This window comes from Arachis hypogaea, chromosome 18 (genome assembly GCF_003086295.3).
Source record: "Arachis hypogaea cultivar Tifrunner chromosome 18, arahy.Tifrunner.gnm2.J5K5, whole genome shotgun sequence".
NCBI lineage: Eukaryota > Viridiplantae > Streptophyta > Magnoliopsida > Fabales > Fabaceae > Arachis > Arachis hypogaea.
The window spans coordinates 92,479,767-92,494,763 of NC_092053.1; the positions used below are offsets into that span (position 1 = coordinate 92,479,767).

Genomic DNA, 14,997 nt, shown 5'->3' on the forward strand with positions numbered 1-14,997 from the left:
CACATTAATCCAGTGGTCAACTCTGTTACTCATCTCTGAAGTGTTCTTCAATGGTTTCACACCAAAATTGAAGTCAACACCCAGTCCCAGAGTATACCTGTAACTTCTTAACTATTCAATCCAAGAAGCTTAAGTCATGTTCGACTTTCAGTTTAAATATTGTCACGCATTTTTTCTTAGAAAATGTTAATTATAATAGTAGAGTTTATACGAAATAGGTTCAATAAAACTCTCAGTTCTTTCCTCTCGGCTCTCGGCACATGTTAAAAATAAAAAATAAAAACACAAATAAAAATAATAATAATTAAAAAAATAAAAAAAATAATAATAATAACAATAATGAAAAGAAAAACAACAACAACAACAATAAGGGTCCTATTTCTCTTGGTTAACTACTAATAAATACTTCCTAAAGAATAATAGGTACATGATATTCTATCTATTACCCTCATGTGCGTCCATAGAACCCAAGTCCTTTCCATGGTGCAGATCCCGAGTCTGTGACCACCTGAGAGGGTGTGACCTCGGCTTTTTCGAGATCCAATTGTATTTATTTACTTTGTCTCTCATTTTTTATTCTTTTATTTTTTTTGTTTTTTTTTGAAAACTTGAAGTTGAAAACTAAACTAAAAATCCAACAATTTTGACGGTCAAACTTGAGTTTTTATATAGCAATACTCAAATAAATGTCCATGACTGAACCTTTCAAGAAATCATGAGATATTCAAATTATCTTCGGAATAAAAAAATTGGTACAGGAGCACACGGTCGGTTTACCATTCGGAGCTTGCAGCAGATCCAATTCTCAACAGGCATTCTCGCAGCAAAAGTTTCAACAGCCTCCAATTCCTCCCTGCACATATAAAAACATCAGTGTTTGTGAAAAGTATGTCTGTTAGTTACGTAATGTTATACAATATACATATAATAAAAGTGGCAGCCTAGTGCACAAGTATCCTGCGTTACTCGCAGAAAGGTCACATCCAAAGGGTATAAAGTAAGCAGCCTAACCTGATAATTACATCAATGAATGTTTCCACTGCATGAACATGTGACTTTAAGGTCACACGGAGACAACTTATTTGTTGCTCCAAGGCTCTCTTTCTGAATATATTATACATATAAGTCCATGTTATAGATGAATGAGCATTCTACTTATTGCAGAAAGAACAATAACTATTCCCTCTCTTTCCCAAAAAAAAAAAAAAAAACTATTGCCTTCTCCTAAATGCATTGTCAAAATATATTAATTTTTCAAAGAATTTACAAAGTGAAAAACACTGTTTTGGGAACGAAGGAATAACATGTAAAGAGAGGAGAACCAAATAATGAGAAGTGAAGCGATGGTAATGACTAAAGGGCGAATAAGCATTGTTTAAGGCCAAGCAACATATTTTGTTCATGTAATTTTTTTTTCATACAAGAATTATTTAAGAGTTTTGTTAATCAATTCTCAAATTTTTTAAGAATACTAGTTAAGAAAACCAAGAGTAGGAAATGTTTAACAAAAATAGTAAGATTTTTAAGCTAAGGCATTGAATAGTTGGAAAATTCAAGAGTTCCCACTACTATCTTTTAAGCAGACCATTAGAGTAAGGACACTCGTTGGCTGATGAGGTTCCAAGGTTCCATCATTAGGTACCGAAAGAACCTCACCAGTCATCACATGCGAACGCGACCTGCAAGTTTGCAGTATTACAGTAGATACCGAGCAGACCCCATAACAGTCCCACTGCTACCTATAGTAGAGTGGCAAAAGCACTAAGAAAATCCAAAAACCAAATTGTTGACCCAGTGAAACTGAATTAATCCCACAAGGTATTGAAACTTCAAAGCCGGTGCTAAAAATACATGTCCATGGATACTTTTACAATCTAAGGTAATGAACAGTGGATGAGACTAAAAAGAGAATTTATAAAAAGATTATCTAGTCAAAATCACTACTGAAATTTTTCGAGGAAGCAGAGCAGATGGCTGCGCTTGTCAAACATTAATTGAACTTAATTACTTCAAAATAACTTAACTATTGGTTATTGAAATGCTCAAGACTTCGCCGAAGCGAATCATGCTTCAGATAGACAGATACAGTTAAGATATTGATGCCAAATTAGCATATTGTGCGTTACAAAAAAATTCAACATGGAAACAAACTATAGAGACAGGAATATTACCGTCCACCAGGGTGCCCAACATAGACCACAATACTGATAAGCCCTCCTGGCATTAGAATTCTCTCTGCAGCTTCCAGTGCCAGAAACGTTGTTTCTGGCCTTGTTATTATTTCTTTTTTGCCACCAGGAAGATAACCCAAGTTGAAGCCAACAAGCCTAAAAGGAAGTATTGTGGCACATTAAGATAGAGCTCACAGCTTTAAAAGTGACCACCATGATGAGTGCTTCTAAAACATGGTAAGTACATAAGTGGACTTGATATTCAAGATTACACATTAATAATATTCAGTTCAAGAACACAACACTGATAAACCAAAAGTTCCTTTCACATCTCATGGAAAAAATGAGAAAACACTAATGAAATTTGAACCTCCCTTCCCTTTTGGATACAATGACAGTAATGAGATTTGAACCTAGGATCTTATGCATACAACATAAATCCCACACCATTAGACCCCTCATGGTGCCCTTTTTTTAATATCTTTTTTCTTATAATACTATTCATCAGTTCCTTATCTCAACCCACCACCATTAGGATCACCACTTCATTGGTGGCAGCGCAACTTTGTCAAAACTATCCCCCTTTCTTTCACAATTAGTGAGACCACATCATCAATAAAGAAAACGAATATATCTGTTTATATTATTTTATTTGTCTCTCCTCTTCAATGCTGAAGTTAGGAATACTAAAAGTAACAAAAGTACAATACTTGGATTGGGTTTGAAAAAGTACTTGATACAGTGACTATCATAATAGTTATTGATGAAGAAAACCTATGTATAATATATTGGTTAAATAGCATGAGGCTTTTCAAATACTAGCATTTGCAAAGTGACAGTAGAACACTTTGAATAGATTAAGATTCAATGGTTGACATAGCTTCTTCATTTACCAACCCAAATCTGATGAAGTGCATGCTAGGATGGCTATCATTATGGTAGCTACGGTAGCTATACAACTTTGGCAACCCTTTAAAAATGTTGCTAAAATTAACGTCATGCTTTTTATATTTTTGCAACATTTTTTCCTTTTAAGTTTTAAACTAAAAAGTGTTTTCAAATATTTGAAGAGTATTACTTAAATTTTAATAGCACTTTTTAAATGTTGCCAAAATTGTAAATCTACCATAGCCACCATATTGATAGCCACCATAGACTCTACCATCCAAAAATGCTTGTGGAAATAGTATGATCTAAAAAATATTTATATATTTCGTTGTGTTCAAATTTTGAGATAGATTTGCTTAGTCTTGATAGGATTCATTCAAATGAGACCAACTTGGACTTAAGGCTAAAATTTAGTGTGTGTATGTGAGGTGCTGGTTTGGTGGCGTAGAAAAAGAAGCAAAGGATTTGCAGAGTAATTAGGAATTCATTTCACAAACACAACCTATTGAATGAAGTATTTTAGATTTTGGTGATTACAATTAAACTAATTCAATTACATCGACTGTTTAGAACCATTAGTTTCTAAACACAAAATGTGAACATAGGAATTGAGTTTAGGGAAAGTGAGTACCTCACTAAGGCATTCCTTGGAACCACTTCTTCCATTTTACTATGACAGATGTTGACTAGCTTGACAAGTTGTCTCTGCATATATTTTGCAATTAGTTACATAGTAGATCATAATTTTTGCTAAATTAATTACATTGAAATTAAAAGTATTAAATACTTAAATAACATACAGTCATACCCTACAAAAGAATTTCAAATATAATAATAAAAGAAAAGCACATAAAACTGAGACCGAATAATTTGAAGCAGCACCAAAAGTTATCTGGACAAATTTGTCTGTATAATATAGCCTTTTTTTTTTGGATGAAATATAGCCAACTTATTTATACCAGAGCTGAAAATACTTTATACTTATTTTCAGTTCTCACCTCATCCGGATTTAGTGATTCTTCAAGCAAGATAGAAGTATTATCTAAAGCATCTTTCTGAATATCCAATGCATATACATAACCTTTTCGAGAATCATCAGCAACCAAGTTGAGCATTGCCAAGGTGTCAAAGCCGTTGCCACAAGTGGCATCTAGGACTGTGTCTCCCTTCTGGACAACATGTTTCCATACCCTGGAACGAAGAATGAATGGTAAGTAGCTGAAGTAACAAAATTTATGCCATAGGGTTGCAAGTTGCAAAGTGAAAACAATACAATAGGCATACCACGAGAGTCCTTTAACAAGCAATGTTCATGATTACTTTCTAGCTAAAACCTAAGCTCCACTATAAGCTAAATAACAGTAGCACTCAAAAGTGGAATAAATAGAATGCTTCTGCAAATTATTAGATTAGTTTATGCAAGTGGAGCATTTGATCAACTTCAAGCATATTAGAGATATTAGTAGATTAGTTCGTTAGCTAGAAACTTGTTCTACTTCATATGCTATAAAATATAAATGGTTTGCTTCACTTGTAGTGCACACGTTTCCTCATTTTATCAATGTTAAGTATCTAAGGAAAGTGGGAAACCACACCTTAAAGGCTAGCTATTAAGAGAGAAGAACCACTCTCTTTAAATATAACATCAACCATCCCATACTACCTGACTTGGGACTTTGGGCACCCCATAATACCCAAGTCCCTAGCAATCAATTTCATATTTTCCAATTTGCACTTAGTCTTAGCTCTTTATTTTCAGTACCAACCAATAAAAAGTCTGCATATCTATTACATTGAAATAAAAAAGTCATGGTTTTGCACTTTTGCATAATTCTTTTTTATTGCAAAATTCAAATAGAGCTGATATGGTATGAGAGAGAAATCAATACAGCATATATTGGGTGATGATATTACCATTACTATTTTAAATAATGTCACTCCACTCCATACATGATTTTCTTGTATTGTATGTTTGCATTAATTTATAAAAAAAGGAGTGGCATTATCAAAATAGGAGTATCAATATGTATTCTCCGTATATTAAAAGTTGAGACTTTTAGACTCACCATTTTCCACAAAGAAACAATATCAACTAAAAATTGAATACTTAAAAGGCAAACACATAAGTACAGTTTTTTCCATAATCAATAAGCAGAGCAATTGGAGGAATTTATAAAATTTGTGATACAATATCGACTTTTAATTATAGAAAAACATATTAGCTCCCTTAGTATACACTTGGTTAGTGGGGACAGGAACAAGAAATAGAAAAATGTGTTTCCCTTCACCATCTAAGGACACAAAAAACATTATTTTCTACATAAACACTTTTTTTTTTACATTTATCGAGAATCAAATCGAAATAACTGAAGAAAAATAAAAGAATTCTTTTTTGCAAGTTTGAAAAATCTCTTACTGGAAAGCCACAACAATTGCACCTATGAAAGCAGCTAAGAGAATTATTGAAATTAGCTCAAATGGAAGAAAAAAATCTGTTGATAAATGAACTCCAATTTATTGACTAGTAACGGATTCTGACTTCTGAGGAGGGAGGGACTATACTGATTGATTAAATTGCATACCCCGCATGCCCATTAACATATAAATTCAATCACTCGTAATATCACATTAGAAAAAATGGTTATTTTCCCCATTGTTCATCAAAAGAACGGATATGATTGAAACATATCCGTAAATACCATAAACATATAAATGAAATGATGCAAATCACCAAGTTAGGTCCCTAAAGATTTTTTTGCGGACAATTATTCCATTCGAAAATATTGAACCTAACCCGTGGACCCCAATGATAAAAGAACAACATTCGACATACATGTGAGCAAGGTCTGTTGCCTTCTTCTTGCCACACAGATAGCTCACCAAAGTATCATCCATTCCTGAAAACAAAGGCACAATATTATGCAACTGAGTTCCCACATATTTCAACTTGAATATATAATTGAAATTAAAAAGAAAAACGGTTACCAAAAAGAGGAGAATGTTTTGGCGAAGCAGAAGGAGGAGAAGATTGAAGGGTATTGGCCTCAGAAATGAAGTCATTTTGCCTAGAGGGTTTCGCGCAGCAACAAAAGGTGTTGATCCTTTGAGGGGGAATGGCCAAGAGATTGCGGGGAGAGCATATTGTAAGAGAAGTGAAGCAGAATCTAAGGGATGACATCAGTCACACTTAATCTTACTTACAAAGTTCAAACCAATGTAATTTGAATATTTTTAAATCCAAACCCGAAATAAAACAAAATTTACTCGAGTAAACCAATTTTTCTAACAACCGGACCACCAATTGAATCGTCCGGTCACTCAAATCAAATGATCTGCTGTGTAAGCTTTTGAAAATCGAGTCGATCGTTTTTGTTATTGGTTTATTAATTTAAAAATTCAATTAGTTTAATTATAGTTTAACTGAAAATCTGAAATAATCGAATTATAATAGAATAATTTATAAAATTATAAATAAATTTATAAAAATATAAATAAACGTTAATATAAATTTTAAAATTTATAAATTAAAAATATAAAATTGAATAAAATTTTATAATTTTATGTAAGTACAACACAAGAATTAAATAAAAAAAAACAAATATCAAAATTTATATATGTATATAAGTATACTATAGAATAATAAATAATAGATAAAAAAAATTATTAGTTTAATTGTATCTTAATTTGTAAATATTTGCTTGAAAAATAAATATATTTTATATCTTTTAATTTTTAATATATTTATTTTAAATTAGATGTATTATATTAATTTATTATATAAAAAAATATTAAAAAGACAAATGAGCTTTTTTATCGACAGAGTTACTACAAAAAAATAAGCTTTTTGCCATGCTTTTAAAGCGTGCTAAAAAAGTGTGAAAAAGCGTGCTGATAGTTTTTTGTCACGCTTTTTGTCGATCTATTGGCATGTTTTCTTTTTATCCACGCTTTCATCTATTGCCACGCTTAAAAGCGTGGCCGTATGTATAACTCTATAGCTACGCTTTAAAAGCATACCAAAAAGTGTACATATAGCCATGCTTTTGAAGCGTGCCTAGAAGGTTTGTTTTGGCTACGCTTCTAAAGCGAGCCGATAGGGGTAGATATGGCTCCACTTTTTAAGTGTGCCAATAGGGTAATATATGGCTACGCTTGGTAAACGTGGCTGTTGATGACAAGAAGATACGGCTATGCTTACAAAGCGTACCAATAGATGAGGATATGGCTATACTTTTAAAGCGTGCACGCTTTAAAAGCGTACCGAAAAGTGAAAGATATGGCTACGCTTTTAAAACGTGCCAATAGTAAAAGATATGATATCGCTTTTGAAGCGTGCCAATAGTGAAGAAACATGATCCTATTGCCACGCTTTTAAAGCGTGCCTATATCCCTATCATCAAAAAAGAAAATCTGGCATATGCTTTTACCCATACTCTAATGCACTCCAAAAATAATAAAAAAACATTGACAAAAATATGTGAATATCATTTAAAAAAATTAATTAATAAAAATTAGTATTACATTAATAAAATTCAAACCAAAGTAGTTATAAAATACATTGGGCTAAAAAATATCAATACATATAAAACTTATTAAAAGTTATTAACTTATTCTATCTCTTTGTCATTTTTGTGTAAAAAATAAAAAAAATTAAAAACTAAATATCAATAATCCAAACATAATGGCAAAAACTCATGCTGCTGAATCTTGTAGCTCACACCATTGTGCTTTAGAAAAAGGAGATAGCCCTCTTAGAAGAACTTCTATAATTTTTGTAGCGCTTGAGGATTTTATATTCTTCATGCATGAATATCAATGCAGTTTCTTTACTTCCCGTTCTTCTTACCTGCAACAAGTTTAAAAGAAATGCCATGAAAACACACTCAACCATTTTATCTTCATTTAATAATGATTTCAAAAAGTCTAAGCACAACTACACAAAACATAATGCAGTTTTGTATTGTAACTATCAGCTTGAAAATGCTGTTATACCTTAAATTGCATAAAGTCTCAGTAAGGATGCATAAATTGCATAAAGCTAAAACAAAACAATGTTTGATCCATTTATACTCTTGAGAAAAACAAAATTACTCTTTGAAGTCAAATAATTGCCTAGCGTATAGCATTACAAGTTCCAAATTTCATATAGATCAGATACTATAAATCACCTATAAACAGTTTGTAAAATATATTTATATATAAATATATATAATGTAGAAACTGATCAGATACTACATTATGACCAGTTTGTAAAATATAATCAGAAACCTATAAACAATAATGAAATATTAGATACGATCTATATTCATTAGAGACAAGCTGTTTTGAGATATCCATATTACTCTGCTGTTGACACAACACCTCAAGCACATCATTACCGATTCAGAACCATCCTTAATGCATGCATATACTCGTACATTAGTAATAGAACTAGTAATAGAACTATTAATTATTAATATTATAATAATAGAATATCTTTTTTCTACTTAAGCAATGACTTAAGGATAACACGACTAAAGATAACAAGCTGCAAGCAATGATGTCAGTGCATTGGAAAATTAAATGTAGGCCACTAGAAATATTGATTTTAATTCCGAAATTTTCAAGTAATCCATGAAATAGATAAGATAAGCAAGGAAGGTCGACCAAATATTCAATTACTGGATGTGAGCAAGCAAAAATAAAAAATAAGAATAAAATGGCATAAGTATAATTAATATGTCAAAGGGAGAAATTCCTACGTAACGTTGGGGATTTGAGTTGAAAAGGAATCAAATGAAAGCCAAAAACATGTGTTTGTTTCCTTTTGGATTGCGTGGTTTTACTGGTTTGTATTTAATGAACCAAAAACCAAAGCAAAGGGTTGCTGGAATTGGAGAGGGACCTACGCTCACACTGTCACACATTACCCCCACTTGATCACATGCACCGTCCAAACTCCCTGTACTCCATGTCAATTTCTTCAAGGGTCTCTATGTGCTCACTCACAAAGCTGAGATACAAGGAGGAGGAGTGTCTTTTACTCTTAAGGCTATTTCACAACTTTCAACAGTGTCTAATGCAAAACACAATTAAAATTTAAAACCGGGTAAAAGTCCAAAAATAATGTACCTCACTGGAACAGCTAAAAGACTCCTCACACCTTTCTGACCAAGCTCAACGAGAGTTTCATCTGTATATGGTTTCAACCACTGTACCAGGCCCACTCGACTCTGGAAATTCATCCAACAATTCCATAAGAAACAGAGGCTCTAAAAGGTAAGCCAACAATTCAGCAATTAAAAAGCAAGTTAATGAGGTCCAAACTAACCTGATAAGCAAGAGTGTGCTTATTGTTAATTCCTCTAGCTTTCAACTCCTGCATAATCAGATTTACCATCACTTTGTGCACTGATAAAAATAATAATAGCAGTAAGTAGAAGCAGAAGTAAAAGTATTGATATGAGGTGCTCCATTAAGTAGAAGCAGAAGTAAAAGTATTGATATAGTGTATATGGGGCTTTTGCAAATATTAGGTTATTTGAGTGTTTGAGAAAAAGGTATACAGGAACCATATCATAGATATTCTACAGCTATTCCAGGGTTGTGAAAGTAACTCATCTGACTATATTCTGTGATCAAATAATAAATAAAAGGGGGAAATAGAGACAATGGGATGAAATTTACAATAACAACTTCAGCTTGCAATTATTTGATATAATCAGAATAAAAGTATGCCTTTATAATATAGAGAACTAAATTTCCAATTTAAAAGAAGCAAATGATATTATGTTTACACATAACAGTTAATAACATGATACATTCTAAAGAAAAACAGAAACTTAGACTCTTACTATGGCAAGTAATTACCACATCCCAACCTGCCTCTTCACTTCAAAAAGGATACAAAGCAAACAGGACAAAGAAGAAACATATAAAGAGAAGATTTATTAGTGTCACTATTATTACCCTTAGCCAATGTTGAATACAAAGGACATGCGAACCAAATAGTACCATTCTGTATCTGTGAGATCCTCCGGAGACAGTGCTGCTGAACGCCTTTTGGTTTGAGGGCTGGCTTCTACAGCTTTGAGGGACTTGTATAACTCCCGAAGCTGCTCACTCCGCTGTAACCCTATCTGATCAAAATTGAGTTCCACTCCTTGTCTTAATGTCTCCATCGTAATATCCTTCCCCCCAACTCAACACCCTGCTAAATGGGCACCATGAATAGAAAGAAATTGATTTTGAATAGTAGTATTATTGAATTGTGGTGTTGTCTAAGAAGCCATTGTATTGAGTTGTTCATATTAGAGAAGAAGAAGAAGAAACAAGTCATGATGTATCTCGTCATATGAAGTCCATTGAGGTATTTTCACAAACAACACATATTCAAGAAACAGAAAATGAAAAAAAAATCACAAAACAGAACTGAAATTCAAGGAAACAGTTAGTTAGAAGTTAGTACCCGGGTTGGGTAGATGAAGTAGACCAGAATATTGCATAGCTCTACTGGATGCTTCTCACAGACAAAGCAAGCTGTTCTTTGAAGTTCTCCAGCAACATTTCCTTGTTCTTTGGGTTCAGGAAAATAACCTTTCAGCTTGAATCATACTTGATTCTCCCCATGAAACCTAAAAAATGAATTAAGCAAACTCTTAAAAAATTTGGTCTAGAAAACACATTGGTATACCAGACAGCAGCTGACAGAATTTATATCTTTATCAGTTTTACAAAGGGCATTTGTGAAGAATACAAAAATAGAAGAATTTTTATAGGAAGGATAAAATCTGAGTTTCCAATGGCATTAAATACATAGAAGTTCACTTTCTCTATAAAATCATTTCCCTTTTGTATTAGTAAAACTCTCTCTATACCAAATCATATCCGCAGAGAACACATTAGGATAAAAAGTAAAAACATATATCCAGGCCCCAAAAAAATGAGTATGAACAGAGGATACTTATTTGATTCAGATCAAATGCTTAGCTTCCTACCACCAGATTATTGCAAAATTACAGCATTTAAGCTAGGAAATAATTTTCTTTTGATGAAATGCAAACCGCAGTACATAAGCCTATTACATGTCTTGAAGGTTGAAACTTCTTTGATGGAGCTGCCTGCAATTGAAACTTTTATCTAACTATTCAATTCCATTAGACAAAATCAAATACAAGAACGAAAACGAATTGAGCACTCACATAGTTGCATAGAACTTCCAACACACCTTCATCACAGATACACTGCTGCACCAAGACCGTTCTAGGTGGCAGTGCACCAGAGACCCTCACACCCTCAAGAAACCTCCATTTAGTATTTCTTTACCAAAAAATTGAAGACAAACATCAGAAACCATTCCAATAAGCAATTTACATCATAATCAAACAAAATAACAAATGATCATATCACTCAAACCTTATATCAAGTATCTGTACTATTCGAATAAATGCATGTGTCATGGTAAGGCAAAGCACATATAATAAAATAGACAATCCATCGCATTCCCCACACCAATGCAATCAAACTAGAGGGTTCACCACATAATAGAAACAAAACAAAAAGAGAGGTGATTACAGTTGCAAGAGATGATTATATAAGAAAAGAAAACATTAATCAGCGTTATGGTGAGGGTTGAATAGAGAAATTTGCGGAGGGTTGAAATAGAGAAACAAAAAGGGATTAAATCTTTAAATACGTACCTTCTTGTGTTATGGTGAGGGTTGAGCGCCGATTGAGGGAGGAACGACGATTGAGGGAGAGGCAGCGACGATTGAGTCAGCGTCGACGGAGGTAAGGTTTGAGCAAGAGAGAACGAGCGCTGATGGAGGCCTTGCGAGCGAGAGTGAACGCCGACGGAGGGCGCGCCGATGGAGGGTGCGCCGGCGGAGGCAGCACCGATTGAAGTTTCCAAGAGTTGTAAAAGAGGGATAAAGGGTTGCAAGAGAAGGATAGAGGGTTGCAAGTTGAGAGCGGGCTACGACCTGAAAGATGACGATGGATTCTCACTTCTCAGTGATGAAGAGGGCTGCGAGCTGAGACCTGAGAGGGCTGTGAACTGAGAGAGAGCTGCGAAAGTTTAGGGTTCTTAGTTGAGTAATGGAGAGGATTCGAGGGTTTGGGTTCTCACTTCTAAGTTAGGGCTGTTTTGAGTGTTCTGATAAAGAAATTAAGTGTTTGAGTGAGAAATTAAATTAAGTGGGAATCCTATCGTCACGCTTTTTTAGGGTCCCAAATAATTAGAGTTTATAGGCACGCTTTAAAAATGTGCCCCGTATCTTGACAAACTAGCCACGCTTTAAAAGCGTACCTGTTTCTCTTTATGGGCACGCTTTTGAAGCATGACAAAAAAAAGGGTAGTCAAATCATAAATCAGTGGCCATCTTTATAAAAACGTGCCAAAATCTCTCTATGGCCACGCTTTTGAAGCGTGCCAAAGAAAAGCATGGCCGAATCACAAATCAATGGCTACTCTCATAAAAGCGTGGCCATTAATCACTTTTGGCCACACTTTTAAAGCGTGGCAAGAAAAAAGGGTGCCGATAGGCCTTTTTTCTTGTAGTGGTGCCAGTTTCCAAGTTATGGCCACATTTATTAAGCGTGACTGTTAAGCACAATTGTACGATATAGCCACGATTTTTAAGCGTGGCCATAAGTTAGCTCACAAATACTCTTTTTTCATTAATCTTCCTAATATTTCTTGCAAAATTCATATATAATTTTAAAATCATAGACCAAAAAGAACTATGTATATATCAACAAATCCAATATATATATATACTTATCACCAAAAAAGTAGACTTTGATTACAAAGTACTAAATAGATGAATTATAATTCCAACAAGTGTCACATATCTATTTCTTTTACATACTTAGTTACAAAATATCAAACTTCATGATTAGTGTGATCATTTACTATGAACTCTATTATTTTTACCACTGTCTTACACAATTTTAAATATTATTGTGTTAGTGCATGTTATAAAGGCTAATTAATAATACAAATCCAATTTCAAATCCAAATTGATTAAGAATAAAAATGGCAAGACGATTTTAATTAGGTCCCGCAATAAAGTTATTAGCATTTGGCAAGTACATAATTGAAGCATATATAAATGTTTAGAGAAGGGGGGTGGGGGTGGAAGAGAGCATGTAATTCATCAATAATTAACTAAAAAAGATAGCACCCACTTGGATAGAGGAATCTAAGAACATATATATAAATGTATATTTAGACCTTTCAACTGTCATATAAAAAATGTGGCACACCCTGTTTTCACATCTTTTTTATTCACCAGCTTCATTAATCTAAGCACATGATTCATAATATTCGTTAGATTAAGACAACCTAAACTATTGATTTGTATTTTATAGTGGTTAAATTACTCTCAAAGAAAGAGGGGGCTGTGCTGTGTTACTAGCATATAATATATAGGCATTTTATATAATTTTTTTTGGGCAAGTTCGTTGCATGATAATTCAAAGCTCAAGACATTAGAGGACACTAGTTTTCAATGCTATACATAGTCACAACCATATACTGAAATTCAAAGTAAATCTAAATTCACACCGAATTAAAGCAATGAAGTTTGATGCAAAGGAGATATTCAGTTGCAAGTACTTATCAAAAAATATTTTTCAACTACCAATCTCTTTGCTTGTTGCAACTGTGGTTAGGGACGGATCCAAGGGGAGGGGCGGGGGAAGCATAGGTCTTGCCCCCTCCCCCAACTTTTTTGAACAAAATTAATCATTATAAGGATATAAAGTTATTATATATTATATAATTTTATTTGAAAAATAGAATAAGTAATTGTCTTAGATTAATAATTAAATTAGTATACTCAAAACAAAGTAACAATTTTTAAATTGAAAAAAATATTATTGCCAATTACTTTTTAATTAAATAAATTTCCAAATCTTTAAATATTTAAACCTTTTTTCTCTTTTTAAATAATTTTTTTAATTTTCCATCTATTATCATATAAAAATACTTTAATATTTATAATAACTAAAAAAATCTTTATATATTATAAGACATAATGAAATTTATTTATTTTTCTCATGATATTATATTAATAACATACATATTATGTAAATTCACTAAAATAATTATATTTTATATATTTTATTCATGAATATATTTTAAATGCATATAACAAAGTTAATAGAGCAACTTATTTATATTATTTTATAGTATATTTTTTATGATATGAAGCATAAAAATATAACTTATTGTCACAATAATACTCAACAAAATATGCTAATAAAAAACAGATAATTTTTATATTTTATCGAATCCAAAATAAAAAGAAAATATAAGAACTAAGATAAATTTTTTATGTAACAAGAATTTATTAGTATTTTTTTAATAAAAAAAATATTAATTATGATTATATAATATTTTAATTTTTGGCCCCTCCTCTACTAAATTCTTAGATCCGTCCCTGACTGTGGTGCTCTTTCCTCTAATCAGAATCATAAACAAACCACATTTATATGGGAACATAGAAGAAGAAACAAGAGAATGCAACATATTTTCTGGGCATTGGGCTACTTACTATTCTAAGGACCCTTATTACAATAATGCAACATATTTTGCTTAGACACAGATTTTACCACACAATGCATAAACACCACTAACTAATAATTAACTGATTGCTAACAAAATCAAGTAACAAAGAAAAATCAACAGTACACTTCAAGAAAATTCAACAACCAATAATGCATATTCAGCCAGCAACAAAAGTTCAATATGAAAAATGAAATTCTATAATCTAGAACAAGGCAGCGACCACCTATTTCTCTTTTTTTTTATCAGCATCTCTGTATGACAATAATACGAAGAAGATAGTAACTTACATTATCGGTTGGTGGAATGTGAGTTGATTCGGAGGAGCCCCAAAAGAGAAATTTGGGCAGCTTGCACTAAGGCTGCTACCTCTTTGTCACTCATTCTAGG

The 14,997-nt window shown here is 32.7% G+C and overlaps 2 protein-coding genes across 33 annotated transcripts; both read right to left on the reverse strand.

Annotated features, from left to right (window-relative positions):
* Nucleotides 1-641: 641 nt before the first annotated feature.
* On the reverse strand, nt 642-6,441 carry LOC112772806 (tRNA (mnm(5)s(2)U34)-methyltransferase, chloroplastic). Of its 2 annotated transcripts, XM_025817815.2 has the most exons (7): nt 6,045-6,420; nt 5,893-5,956; nt 4,058-4,250; nt 3,691-3,764; nt 2,172-2,327; nt 1,012-1,104; nt 642-853 (listed from the first exon to the last, which is right to left on the reverse strand). In XM_025817815.2, exons 1-7 carry the CDS (start codon nt 6,235-6,237, stop codon nt 730-732), a joined length of 897 nt encoding a protein of 298 aa, XP_025673600.1. In that variant the 5' UTR covers nt 6,238-6,420; the 3' UTR covers nt 642-729. The 2 variants fall into 2 exon arrangements, with proteins under 2 accessions (XP_025673600.1, XP_025673601.1); XM_025817816.3 differs by lacking the exon at nt 1,012-1,104 and having other exon boundaries at nt 6,045-6,441.
* A 1,082-nt stretch (nt 6,442-7,523) lies between these two features.
* LOC112771909 (ferrochelatase-2, chloroplastic) lies at nt 7,524-12,236 on the reverse strand. 31 transcript variants are annotated; one of them, XR_011876653.1, is made up of 9 exons: nt 11,738-12,236; nt 11,454-11,562; nt 11,240-11,357; nt 10,507-10,672; nt 10,008-10,248; nt 9,370-9,417; nt 9,171-9,271; nt 8,801-9,051; nt 7,524-7,905 (listed from the first exon to the last, which is right to left on the reverse strand). XR_011876653.1 is itself a non-coding variant. In XM_072225789.1 (9 exons), the coding sequence occupies exons 5-8, from the start codon at nt 10,053-10,055 to the stop codon at nt 8,979-8,981; spliced, it is 270 nt and encodes an 89-aa protein (XP_072081890.1). In that variant the 5' UTR covers nt 10,056-10,248; nt 10,507-10,672; nt 11,240-11,357; nt 11,454-11,562; nt 11,738-12,236; the 3' UTR covers nt 7,524-7,905; nt 8,948-8,978. The 31 variants fall into 31 exon arrangements, 12 of the variants coding, with proteins under 12 accessions (XP_072081890.1, XP_072081894.1, XP_072081886.1 ...); XR_011876655.1 differs by lacking the exon at nt 8,801-9,051 and adding an exon at nt 11,123-11,158; XR_011876651.1 differs by lacking the exon at nt 11,454-11,562 and adding an exon at nt 11,123-11,158 and having other exon boundaries at nt 11,738-12,206.
* Nucleotides 12,237-14,997: the final 2,761 nt, after the last annotated feature.

Bases quoted from the DNA above. Each gene is read 5' to 3' on its own strand.
- LOC112771909 (XM_072225789.1), bottom strand. From the start codon at position 10,055: ATGGTACTATTTGGTTCGCATGTCCTTTGTATTCAACATTGGCTAAGG. The intron at 9,418-10,007 runs GTAATAATAGTG...CTGATTATGCAG, and splicing joins GTATTCAACATTGGCTAAGG to GAGTTGAAAGCTAGAGGAAT. The intron at 9,272-9,369 runs GTTAGTTTGGAC...ATGAATTTCCAG, and splicing joins AGCACACTCTTGCTTATCAG to AGTCGAGTGGGCCTGGTACA.
- LOC112772806 (XM_025817815.2), bottom strand. From the start codon at position 6,237: ATGTCATCCCTTAGATTCTGCTTCACTTCTCTTACAATATGCTCTCCC. The intron at 2,328-3,690 runs GTACTCACTTTC...ACTTCCTTTTAG, and splicing joins CCAAGGAATGCCTTAGTGAG to GCTTGTTGGCTTCAACTTGG. The intron at 1,105-2,171 runs GTAATATTCCTG...TAATATATTCAG, and splicing joins GTTGGGCACCCTGGTGGACG to AAAGAGAGCCTTGGAGCAAC.